This window comes from Coenobita brevimanus, chromosome 45, assembly GCF_032717465.1.
Source record: "Coenobita brevimanus isolate Jiangsu-jjx chromosome 45, ASM3271746v2, whole genome shotgun sequence".
Classification (NCBI taxonomy): domain Eukaryota; kingdom Metazoa; phylum Arthropoda; class Malacostraca; order Decapoda; family Coenobitidae; genus Coenobita; species Coenobita brevimanus.
In genome coordinates this window covers 24,606,218-24,618,224 of record NC_136998.1, presented here as the reverse complement: position 1 = coordinate 24,618,224, position 12,007 = coordinate 24,606,218, and the positions used below count along the sequence as shown (strand labels likewise).

General features: G+C 40.6%; 1 protein-coding gene across 1 annotated transcript; it reads right to left on the bottom strand.

Annotated features, from left to right (window-relative positions):
- Positions 1–655: 655 nt before the first annotated feature.
- On the bottom strand, positions 656–6,150 carry LOC145398399 (uncharacterized). The gene is made up of 5 exons (XM_080271273.1): positions 6,113–6,150; positions 4,353–4,496; positions 3,236–3,427; positions 1,292–1,401; positions 656–868 (listed from the first exon to the last, which is right to left on the bottom strand). The coding sequence occupies exons 2-5, from the start codon at positions 4,471–4,473 to the stop codon at positions 821–823; spliced, it is 471 nt and encodes a 156-aa protein (XP_080127399.1). The 5' UTR covers positions 4,474–4,496; positions 6,113–6,150; the 3' UTR covers positions 656–820.
- Between the last annotated feature and the right edge of the window lie 5,857 nt (positions 6,151–12,007).

Sequence of the window (12,007 nt, the reverse complement as noted above, 5' to 3'; positions counted from 1 at the left end):
AAAGGCGCCTAGATTGTAAACTTTCTTTTATTCTTGACACCTCTTGCTCCTTATCAGCGCTGACTACGCCAAAGTTATCTGCTCCATCGCTGCTGAAGATTAAGGACCATGGTTTGACGGAACTCGTCTTTGTGGTTTAGAATGAGGCTGGTGCTTGTCAGAGACCCCTTCACGTGGTGACATCGATATAACCGGGCAACTTCACTAACCAGTTATACGAACGTCTCTCAACTCGTTCCCTATCCTATGAAAAGAACCTGGTAGACTGCAAGATGGTGAACTACTAGAAAAGATTTGATTTGGTGCCTCGTATGTCCAGTTCGGGCACTTGGTGTCAGGGGAACACTTTTCATCTGATCCCTAGTAAAGAAACTTTCCAGTGTGGTTGCACCTGATTAGTATAGTTCCTTTGATGACTGGAATGCACATGCTTCAGCACCAAGACAAAGCAGTGTTCCCTTGAAGTACCATTAAGGGTTATGTTGAAAAGGGAATTATATATATTTATACATTACCGTTCCTTATAGTTCTAGTGGAAATGAATTTACATGATACTTTTTATCACTTAAATTACCATTATTCAGAACCGGGTAAAAAATAATTATGATCTATGTATTAGTCAGGTAATGAAAACAATGTAAGATGCTGCTTTGGATTTATTCACATACACACTCGTGCGCGCGCACACACACTCATAACACACACACACACACACACACACACACACACACACACACACACACACACACACACACAGAATGGAGATTGGTCCTGGTTCCGGTTCACGTTGGTTCAGGTCGGTTCAGCGGGTTTCATGTGTTCAGCCAATAGGAATTATACCAGTCACGCACAAGATGAAGTCGACGAGCTGTGAGGGAGAGAGACGGAAATAGTTACGGGGGTCATGGATCTTTTTTCTCAGAATCGAGAGATCGGGTATAGGGCTTATAGATCTTTTTCAATAGAGAGAGAGAGAGAGAGAGAGAGAGAGAGAGAGAGAGAGAGAGAGAGAGAGAGAGAAGTTACAGGCGTTATGCATTTTTTTTTCCGGTGAGAGGTAAGTTATAGAGGGTATGGATTATTATTTTTTTTTTTTTCAGTTTAGAACAACTACGATGTAACACAAAGTAAAATTTCAACAACAGAGTGATACTGATCGTGATAGTAAGTTTCGTATGTTAGTACATATTTTTATTATTATAAAGTAAACACAGATAATTCTCTCTCTCTCTCTCTCTCTCTCTCTCTCTCTCTCTCCATCAATTTTTCTATATCTATCTGTCGTACTCACAAAGCCTAGTATCTTCAGCTTCGACAGCAGACACGAGATGACCGCCGGGAGGGTATCAAGGCCGAAGATTTCTACCAAGACATCCAAGTTCGCCTCAGGTGATGTGTCGACTGTGGTAGAGGAAGGGGAGAGGGTCGATTAGGTCAAGTGATTAGGGAAGCTGCCTGATGTTTGAAAGGATGCAGGACAGTGCAGGACAGGACAGGGTAATGAAGAGGAATGCAAGGCAGGGTAATGAAGAGGAATTCATTGAAGGGCAGCATAATTTAGAAGAAGGCAGGGCAGGGCAAGGCAGGTGAGCCGTTTGGGGGAATGTTGGATGGGGGTGTGCCTGAGAGAGAATAAATCTTTCTCACTCTAGTTATTTAGGAATCAGTGTAATATCTTCGTCATCGACATCGTTATCGTCTTATACTTATCTGAATTCTACATCCCACAAATAAAAACAAAATAGCCAGAAGATAAAAAAAGATTTACCACACCATAAATGAAAACAAATTACCCAGAAGATTAAACAGATTAGCCACACTAAACTTCTTGATGAATCCAGTGTGGCAGAGTAAACTGAAAATAAGTCTTCATATTAAAGTGAAGAAGTTTGGTGAATGCAAGGAAAGCCGAGGTGATGACATCTAACAAACAGATGGAGTAGAACGTTATGTAAGCTTGATCACGAAAGAACAGGAGGAAATGTTGTATTTTAGAAATTTAACAATGACCAAAGCACCAGATAGAACTAAGGGACTTGCAGTAAGTCGTAGTAGAGGAGAAGAGGCATATTAGAGCACTGTGAAGCATGGGGAAGAACAGGTCAGGGTAGGAAAGCAAAGTGACCCTAACGGTCCAGTATTGATGCAATCAGCGATCTTTGAATACTAGGGACATAAAAAAGGTGGAAGTGCTGGTATTGAAGTGCTCCAGGTCTGAATGTGGAGTTAGATGATATGGTGGAATGAGGAAGGACATTGAAAGATCTTGAAAGACTAGGGAGGTGTTAAAGTGGACGTAGTGCAGTGGAATGGGCAGATCAGGGCATGTTATGATATAGGCAAGAGAGAGATAGTTTTGTGGAAGGTTGATGACAGTATACAGATTAGAGCTGGAGTTAATGAGGGAAATGATCAGTTCTATACGAAGGAGGAAGAATAGTGCTGAAACCCATTTTTAACTAAAGATGTGACCATCCAGGAGTAAGAGAAGCGTGTATGGTATAAAGTAAATTGAAATGATGTAGTCTGAGGGAGAACGACTCTCCCAGTCATCTGTGAGGGCAAGAAGTGAAGCAGCTGGAGTAAACCGTGAATAAGAAGAGGATGAGTGTGAAGTAATTTTAAGATAGCATTACGTAGACCATTAAATAAGACAGTTGAGAAACAGAATGAGAGTGACTGAGGTTGTTTTCTCCGTCTTTCTGGAACCACCAACCTGGAATGAGTAACATGTGAGGAAAAGTCATTGTACTACCACAAAAGTAACACAAACCAAGGTAAATCAGAATCACATAAATTAAAGGTGTGGTTTTGGCGCCAGAGTGAAACAAAATTGCATAAAAGTCCAGGATATGAGAGTCAGAGTAAAACAGAAGCTCACAACATAAAGCTAAGGTATGGAAGCTAATCACATAATGTATAGCATGGGTATGAGAGCCAGATTAAAAGAGTCACATAATATAACGCCGTGGGATGAATGACAGAGTAAAACAGAGTATGAATATTAGCGTAACACTGTTACTATATGAAAATCAGCGTAAAACAGAGTAAATATGAATATCAGCATAAAACAAAGTGGCACTATGATAATCAGCATAAAACAGAGTGACCATATGAAAATCAGGTTAAAATGAGTGACATTATGAAAATCAGCGAAAGTTAGAGAGTGACATTGTGAAAATCAGTGTAAAACGAATGACAGCATGAAAATCAGCCCAAAACAAAGTGACATTACGGGTAATTTCAGCAAGAAGTTCCAAGTTCACATCCAGTCCCAACTCTGCGACGCAGTCTGTCAAAATTCCCTTTACTGTGTCCAGCAGTTCTTGGGTGAGGTCTCCACAGAGTATGTCAAGTTCCAGGAGGCAGCCTAACACCTTTGCCCGGCACGTGGGTAACAGAACCGGTCCCGTACATACTATGTCAACTGTAGAGGGTTCGGAGAATGGGGTTATTAGAGGCGGGGAGAAAAGAGGGAGGCAGGGAAGACATCTGAAAGAGGGAGGAGGAAAGAGGGAGACAGCGGAGGACGCAGGAAGGACGGAGAAAAGGGGAGAGGAATTGGTAGACAGTTGGAGGTAGTGAATACTCTCCTTGACCTATTGCTTTGACTGTGGAGGGTTAAGGAGGGTGTTAGTAGAGGGGCAGGTGAAGGAGGAGGCAAAGGAAGACTGAGATAAACGGAAAAGAACGGGGAGACAGAGAGAGAGAGACGAAGAAAGGCTCTTCCTCATATACTGCTTTGGCTGTGTGAATTTTTTAGACTTTAGAACATAGGAATATAAATCTAAGTGTATTATGTGATGTAGATTTTGATAGATTCGACTCATCCATTACGAGAAAAATAATGCAAATAAAAGAACTTTTTTATAATAAGCTTGTGACAGTTGGAGAAGGAACCCGAGTTGGAACGTCTCCAAAACTGTTTTTCACTAATCTCCATAAGTTTTGAGTAAATGAATGAGTGAGATGGAGCATCCTAAGAGTATGAGTGAACCTGCATGGGTTGAAGCGAGTGTGAGTGTCTGTGGGAGTTAATTAAGACTGAGGGAGTGAGAGTATATAGTAAAAACGGTTTTTCAGCTGCGTTAGCTTTTGTGCCTGTGTGAATGATATGTGTAAGTGAATCAATGAATACAATAAATACTGCTGAATGTGTGTGTGTGTGTGTGTGTGTGTGTGTGTGTGTGTGTGTGTGTGTGTGTGTGTGTGTGTGTGTGTGTGTGTTTTATATCTCATACTTTCTGATACCAGGGAGTATGCCAATGAATGTGAGAGCGAATATGCATGTTATAAGGAGAACCATTGAATGAGAGTGATATTCAGACGGCAATCAAAACAAAGCCACTAACCAATCCCAGGAAGAACAACGTCAATGAAGACGTTGGACCCGCTGCAGGGCAGTAAACTCTGTGCCAGACTTCCTTCGGCCAGAAGACCCATGACGAAGAGGCTGAGAATGGCCATGCGCATGGTGGTGGTGGTGGTGGTGGTGCCTGTAGAGGAGAGCGAAAGAGTGAGTGTGGGAGTGGGAAAGGGAGGTGAAGGGAGGTACCGTGGAGAGTGAGTGGGAAATGACTGAAGGCAAATAAGGGGAGGGAGAGTGAAGGATGTGTGAGGAGTGAGTTGGGAAGTGGTAAGTGGATTGAGAGTGGGTGGTGAATGGGGAGTGTGTGTGTGTGGGAGTGAGGAAGGAATGTAAAGGGATGTAAAATGGGGGATGAGTGAGGAATGTCTCGGAGAGTCGGGAAGGAATGTAAAATGGGGGGAGGGAGAATGGGACATGAATGGGGAATGAGTGTGGAAGTGGAAAGGCAGGTAAGGGGACTGAGAGTGAGGGATGAGTGGGCAGTGAATGGGGAAGTGGTACGGCAGATAAGGCAAGGGAATTGAGGGATGAGTGGGCAGTGACTGGGGGAGTGGTAAAGCAGGTATGGGAAGGGAGCGTGAGGGATGAGTGGGCAGTGAATGAGGAAGTGGTAAGGCAGGTATGGGAAGGGAGCGTGAGGGATGAGTGGGCAGTGAATGAGGAAGTGGTAAGGCAGGTATGGGAAGGGAGCGTGAGGGATGAGTGGGCACTGAAGCAGGTATGGGAAGGAAGCGTGAGGGATGAGTGGGCACTGAAGCAGGTATGGGAAGGAAGCGTGAGGGATGAGTGGGCACTGAAGCAGGTATGGGAAGGGAGCGTGAGGGATGAGTGGGCACTGAAGCAGGTATGGGAAGGGAGCGTGAGGGATGAGTGGGCTCTGAAGCAGGTATGGGAAGGGAGCGTGAGGGATGAGTGGGGAGTAAGCGTGGGAACGGAGATGAAAAGTGAGGGAAGCGTGAGCGAAGAGTGAGGAATTAGTAAAGTTACGTGCATACTGTATATTCCTTTTAACCTTAATTTGTCCCAGATTTACATCTTTTTGTCGCTTATTTCACGTAGCTCAGTGGTAGGATATGACAATGCTTCGTCGTTACATTCTTTCTTTACTGTCTTCATATTCTAGAGTTAACCTCTTATTGCAAATCACGATTCACGATGGAGAGATGACAATCTTATGCCAAGTCAGAGAAAAATAATGCCAAGAGAACCAAAGATCAAACAACTTCCGGCACCGGTATATATTTTTAATTTCATTGATAAAGCTATATTCCTGTTAAAAGATACTGAGCGAAAAAAAGAGGTGGTTTATACAAGAAATGAAATCTGCTTAGCTATAGCCCATCAAGTGTATTTTTCGGAATATTACCAGGAGGGAATAAGGTAATGAAATTATGGCTATAGACCTTGATTGAGTGATTAACAAAGTGTCATCGTGATCTTATGCCCCCAATGTACACAATAATAGTAAGTTATTTTGTTCCAGGATGTGAAAGCCGTCGGATTTCTTTAGTTAATAAACGATATTAGCCGATTCTGTAGCAGAGTTTTTCCCATAACTAAAGAAAATGAGATGGTTTTACCGCGCACTTAATCAAAAAGACTCAGTAGTAGTGATAGGATAACCAATGTTAAAAGAGATTTTTACATTCTTTCCCCATGAGAAGTGCCCAGAGGTGACCAAATCTTAAGAGGTAGCACGAATGAAATGGGTTGTATCTGAATTAACTTTACAAATGAGGTTACCTGATTTTTGGCTGTGGAAGAGAAGGTGAGTGGAGTGAAGTGGAGAGGTATGGATTACGTCTTTTATAGGGAGATGAGACCGAGGAGAATGGAAGGGGAGATGGAAGGGGGAATGTACGGAAGTAAAGGTGATGTAGTGGGGGGAGTATGGGGGCCGGTGGAGGGAAGAGGAAGGAGAGAGAGGAGGAAAGTGGGGGAAGGCGAAGGGAGGGAACGAGTTAAGGGGGTGCGGTGAGAAAGAGAGAGAAGGAGGGAGGGAAAGGGGGAGCAGAGCATGCAAGGACCTTGAGAAAGGGAGATAATTAGGAAAGTGAGAAGAGGGTGGGATAGAGGAAGGGATGAAAGACATTGATAGCAAGGAGGGGAAGGTGGGTAGTGGAAGGAGAGAGAGAGAGAGAGAGTCACACAGAGGTACGTCTTTGCAAGGTGATCTGTTGTTAACAGTTAAGATTTATGTTGCTCCCAGACTGTTTTATCTCAGTAAGAAAACTTGGAGAGCAGAATTTAAACACACACACACACACACACACACACACACACACACACACACACACACACACACACACACACACACACACAGAAGGGTAAGGAAACTACATGATAGGACATAATAGTCTCAGAAAGATTTTTTGTTTTTGTTAAAGGTATCTGTAGACGATTTTATATACCTCAGGAGGGTGTTATGGGGGTGTATATTACGGTGCACTCTTAACCCTTAATTAAGCACCAAAAGGGATAAGATAAAGTTTAAGAAAACTAACTTAACTTTAATGTACAATATAACATACACAACCAAAGAAGAAACCAGGGTTCGTTTTACAAATGGGGAGGACTCTTATAGGCCTCAGGATACAAATATAATACAAGTTATTTCTTACCTAACCAGAACACACTCAGTGGAAGCTAAGTACTCACAAAGCTTGAGGAAACGTGGAGACTTCGAAGGTTAAATCTAGATATAAATCACACACTAGTGTAAATGGAGGAGTGAACCAAAAATGGGAAATTGTACACAAACAGTGTGTTTTGTAATCAAAGTCACATATTGAGTAGTGTTGGGGGAAAGTGCAACACAATGTGACAAAAGTGTAACGTGACAGTAAATGTGTACAACTGTGTACAAATGACAAAATGTGTACAGGGATGTGTGTACAAAATGAGATAAAAAAAAATGTCTCTTCACACTTTCCAGGAGCTTATAAAGGTTACTTACTCCGCCTTTCTCAGCTAATTAACCACTAGGCTGTCTTAAAAATAATCTCTGTCCATACAGAAACAATAGAGCCACCTGCTACCAATGAGGGCCTCATACACTTCAGACAGAACCAATTGCGTGCCATCAAGAACGTGACGAAAGCGCCATTTAGGCTTCTAATTGGCAAACATCCCTACTTTGCTCCTCCCACATTATGTCACACCCACAGTTCAAGGACAAGAGGAACTTCCTGCGTAATTTGTGAGAAAAACATGTGGCGTGTTATCAGTTGAGAAGGTAACAGTGACCGCTTGGTTTTACCTTACAGGCAGCAAAACTGATAAGAAAAAGATTTACTGTTCTTGAGGCTCCCTTCTCTCTCCTTTCATTATCATCCTATTTCTATTTCACCCATTCGCTACTGGGGTAACTACGCCAGTGACAAGGGACATGGATTAGGTCTTGCTTTCATTAACCTCATTACTCCCAGATGTCCCAGCTAAAGTAGAGATATAAGGAGATTATGAGGAAAAATGTAATAAAATACCTCGTCTCATCTAATCCATCCATCAGTACTTCTACCATAATATTTTCGCCATTTATTCTACACCTGTAAGTGTGATAGGGGTGTGAGTTCTATGTACGTTATAAGGTAATAGATACAGTTAATCAGAACAGTATTATTACAAGGGAGACAAGTGGATTACACAGGAGACAGGTGGTTTCATTATACAGGTGACAGGTGGTTTCGCTTTGTATATTGCTTATCGTGTCTTTTAGTCGAATATTTCTAACTGAATTGTTTACTTCTTATGTGGCATAAAGTTTTTTCTTCATGCTGTACTGATTAAATTACTGGCCATGTATAACTGTGAGGAGTTCCTGTAAAATACATTCATAGATTCATTGCCTCAAAATGTAAAGAGGGAAGGATGTAAAGATGATTTTTTGGTACTTGATGAATAGGAGAGAGACTCCGTGAAGGAACAGAACCCTGAGGAACACCACACCTGAGTGCTTTAGAAGATTTGTGACACTCGACTACTGTTGCCCTCATCATCATCATCATCATTATTATTATTATTATTATTATTATTATTATTATTATTATTATTATTGTTGTTGTTGTTCTTGTTGTTGTTGTGATGGTGATGATGATAATGATTATGAAAATGATGATGATGATTATGATGATTACTTATGTTACTGTTGTTATTAGTAGTTGTAGTAGTAGTAGTATGATGATGATAATGATGATTACTTGCGTTCTTATTTTGTTGTTGTTATTATTATTATTATTATTATTATTATTATTATTATTATTATTATTATTATTATTATCATCACAATTGTTATTACTTATTCCTCCCAGTCATAGGCTGCCACTCAATAGCAGCTGCACCAACTTTTGACCTTCACCTCCTCCTCCTCCTCCTCCCACACACCTGAATTCTCACTTATCGCTCATTTCTTTTGCCAATCCTCACTCTGTCGCTGATATACTCTTCTAATTAATAATTCCCGACATATTAGCACATCTGACACTGCCAATTACTCCTGTAATTGGCTGAATGTAAGATATGGCTGGTGATTTCAGGAACGTATTTATGGTAATGAAGTTAATAAGCATCTGCTGGCGTGGCGTGAATCATTTGCCTGCGGTAGGTGTGTGGAAGGAAGAACACATGTTTAAGTATATGGAGCAGAAGCCTGCAAGCTGGTGTTAACTGCGGCCACACTTGTTGGAAACATGTGATCGACAAGACGAAGCGACGCACCGGGTTAGAGCCGCTGCAGTATCTGAGTCTTAACGTTGGACGGACCCCTGAGCCTCGTTTCCTCTTGTCGATCACATGTTTGTAGCAAGTGTGATCGCACAATTAGACACGCTTGGATAAATCATTAGACATCATTAAAGCATTCGCCCGCCCACACACACACACACACAAACACACACACACACACACACACGAGTCATAGTCAGTCCACTGCATGGCGCAGACCTCTCATCTTTTTCCATCCCGTTCTACAGAATTAGCTACCAGCCTTGTCCATCGAATGTTGAAAAATTTCCCCATTTCATGCCTTCATTTTGCACTTTTTCTGGCTCGTCCTCTCACACATCTCGGGCTTGCCTCTCCGTTGCCCTGGTTGTCCGTCTGTTGTCTGCTCTGCCAGGGACATAAACTGTCCATATTATCTACTTTCTTCCCTTTTCCAGGAAACTCTCTCTGCAAGTCTAATTATTTTCTTAGTTACATTGTTAAAAATTTTATTATGGTCAACTGTCGTGTAGCTACGAAATAATCCAGTTTTTTCACTTGGCTGTTCTGCATCTATAACAGAGCTAATTCATACCTTTTTTTTTCTTATTTTGTTACTTAAATCGTCTCGTAAAAAGGACTCATATTTAGTTCAGTGGCATATATATATTCAGTGATATATGTATATATTTTCTACCAGTAGCATTCTTTTAAGGAGACATCTGCTTTCTTCCCATGCCAAGCCTCCATCTGTTTCTTTTAGAATTTCACAATTCCTTGAAGTTTTACCATCAAAATGTTTGCAGTTCCTCGTTACAAGTTTCCTTTCTCCTACTTGTACAGGTGTTCGGTACCTGTTTTTTAATTTGTTCATTCGTTTGCTCTTTGTCGTGGTCTACTTCATCCATCAACTACGAATATTTATTCTGAGCTAACAAACTAATTCCCTCTCATAGTACAAGATATGACTGTTCACATCGACTCAAGCTCTCGCCTGTTGTGAGATCCGGTACAACGTTATAATATATCGTAATTGTAAATATAATATATCGTAGTCGTCGCCGAACTATTGTAACAGTGTGTTGATTTGCAGAGATTTAACGGAAGAAGAGAATGTTCATTGAACTTGTTGTAGATGGCAGGAGAAAGGTAAAGCTGAGTCTGGGGTTTGATTGCAGTTTATTTTCTTCAAAGGGAATATCTCAAGAGTAATACTGAGGTGCGTAATAGTATATCTAACAAGACCGTACTGAGATGAGAGCAGTTACTGGTTAACCCACGCACTCCTTCCTACCCTCCTCGCCGTCTCTATTCACTCCTAAATCCCTTCTGCCCTGTCTCTCCCATTTCTCCTGTATATGACTGGTTGTGTCATGTGTAACAGCACGGGTGTGTGGAACCTTCCCGTGCCTGGGGACTTTCTGATAAGGCGTCACACTTTGCTGTGTGTGTGGAATTCCTAACTGAGAATGTGCAAACTCCACTACCTCTAGCCCTCTCGCCCAGGCATGACTTTCATCTAACCTCTATGTTACATATATACATTACTAGCTATTATTTAGTGTGTTATGATATTCACACCCCAGCTGGCGTACCGACGTCAGCCTGTAGTAACTAGTTACATTACAACCTGTTAATACATGGTATTCATAACAATATTGTATAGACACAATAATACTGTAGAAATATAATACACTGTAGTAATATATCGTATGTATAATGAAGTAAATGCATTTTAGTAAAATACTGAATATAGAATATTGTATAAAATACTGTATAGTAGTAATATATTAGCACAAATGTGTGTGTACAACAGACATACGCATTTATTTATGCAATGGTGATATAATTGCAGTACCATGCCAAGACTATAGTAAGAGTCACATTTATATATGTAATATACTTATTATCAATCTATCTATTTATCTGTCTCTGTCTCTGTCTGTCTGTCTGTCTGTCCGTTTGTCTTTGTCTGTCTGTCTGTCTGTCTGTCTGTCTGTCTGTCTCTCTCTCTCTCTCTCTCTCTCTCTCTCTCTCTCTCTCTCTCTTTATGAGATATATTAATATTGTTATATGAATTGTATACGTATATATCAGTTTATCATTTATACATGATTAGATTAATATTATATAATATGTTACCACATAATTTTACTCATTTTGTCTTTATATATATATATATATATATATATATATATATATATATATATATATATATATATATATATATAATTTACACTATTTACGTATTATACACATTTCATTCACTGGGTTTCACTTGAATGTTTACTCTTCCTTATGTAAATACTGACTCCAAGTTTGCAATCCTTGCTTGCATTCTGTGCATCGCCAATAGTAATATACCAAATACAATGGAGAAGATTATACAGACAACTAGAGCTGGGCTATACACATAATATGGACTGAACATACTTATACTCAATTCTCCCCAGGCCTTTATTGTTTGATTGATTAATTGCATAGTTTCAAACTTAGGTGAAGTCAACTTAATATTTGTGCTCATGTTTAAATCCATCACAAATTGTGGTTGGAAGTATTTGTGTGTGTGATTGAGGATGGCATAGTGATTGTTTGTAGCTAAGGTGGACAAAGATGGTGTAAGTACAGCACAATAGTCAGGTGCTATGTATAATCCTGATGCTGAAGTATGAGATGGTGGTGTATCTGGACAAATTACGAAAACTGATGTGTTATGAGTGAAGTAGAGAAACTGTGAATGCCCAATGCGTTGATGATGTGTGAGTGTATCTGGAGCAAATGTGAAGTTGCAATGCTGATGAATGTCACGATTTTTTATTACAGCCATTTCACAAGGGACTGTTCCACTTGGCCGAAACGTGAAAATGTATGCAGGACAAAGGTGAATAACATGTAAGGATGTACGACACTTTCGTTCCATTGCTGATTCACTTGCGA

Coding starts and splice junctions, on each gene's coding strand:
- LOC145398399 (XM_080271273.1), bottom strand. CDS start 4,473: ATGCGCATGGCCATTCTCAGCCTCTTCGTCATGGGTCTTCTGGCCGAA. Junction 1,402..3,235: donor ACTTCTTGCTGAAATTACCC/GTAATGTCACTT, acceptor CCTCTACCACAG/TCGACACATCACCTGAGGCG. Junction 869..1,291: donor AGCTGAAGATACTAGGCTTT/GTGAGTACGACA, acceptor TCTCCCTCACAG/CTCGTCGACTTCATCTTGTG.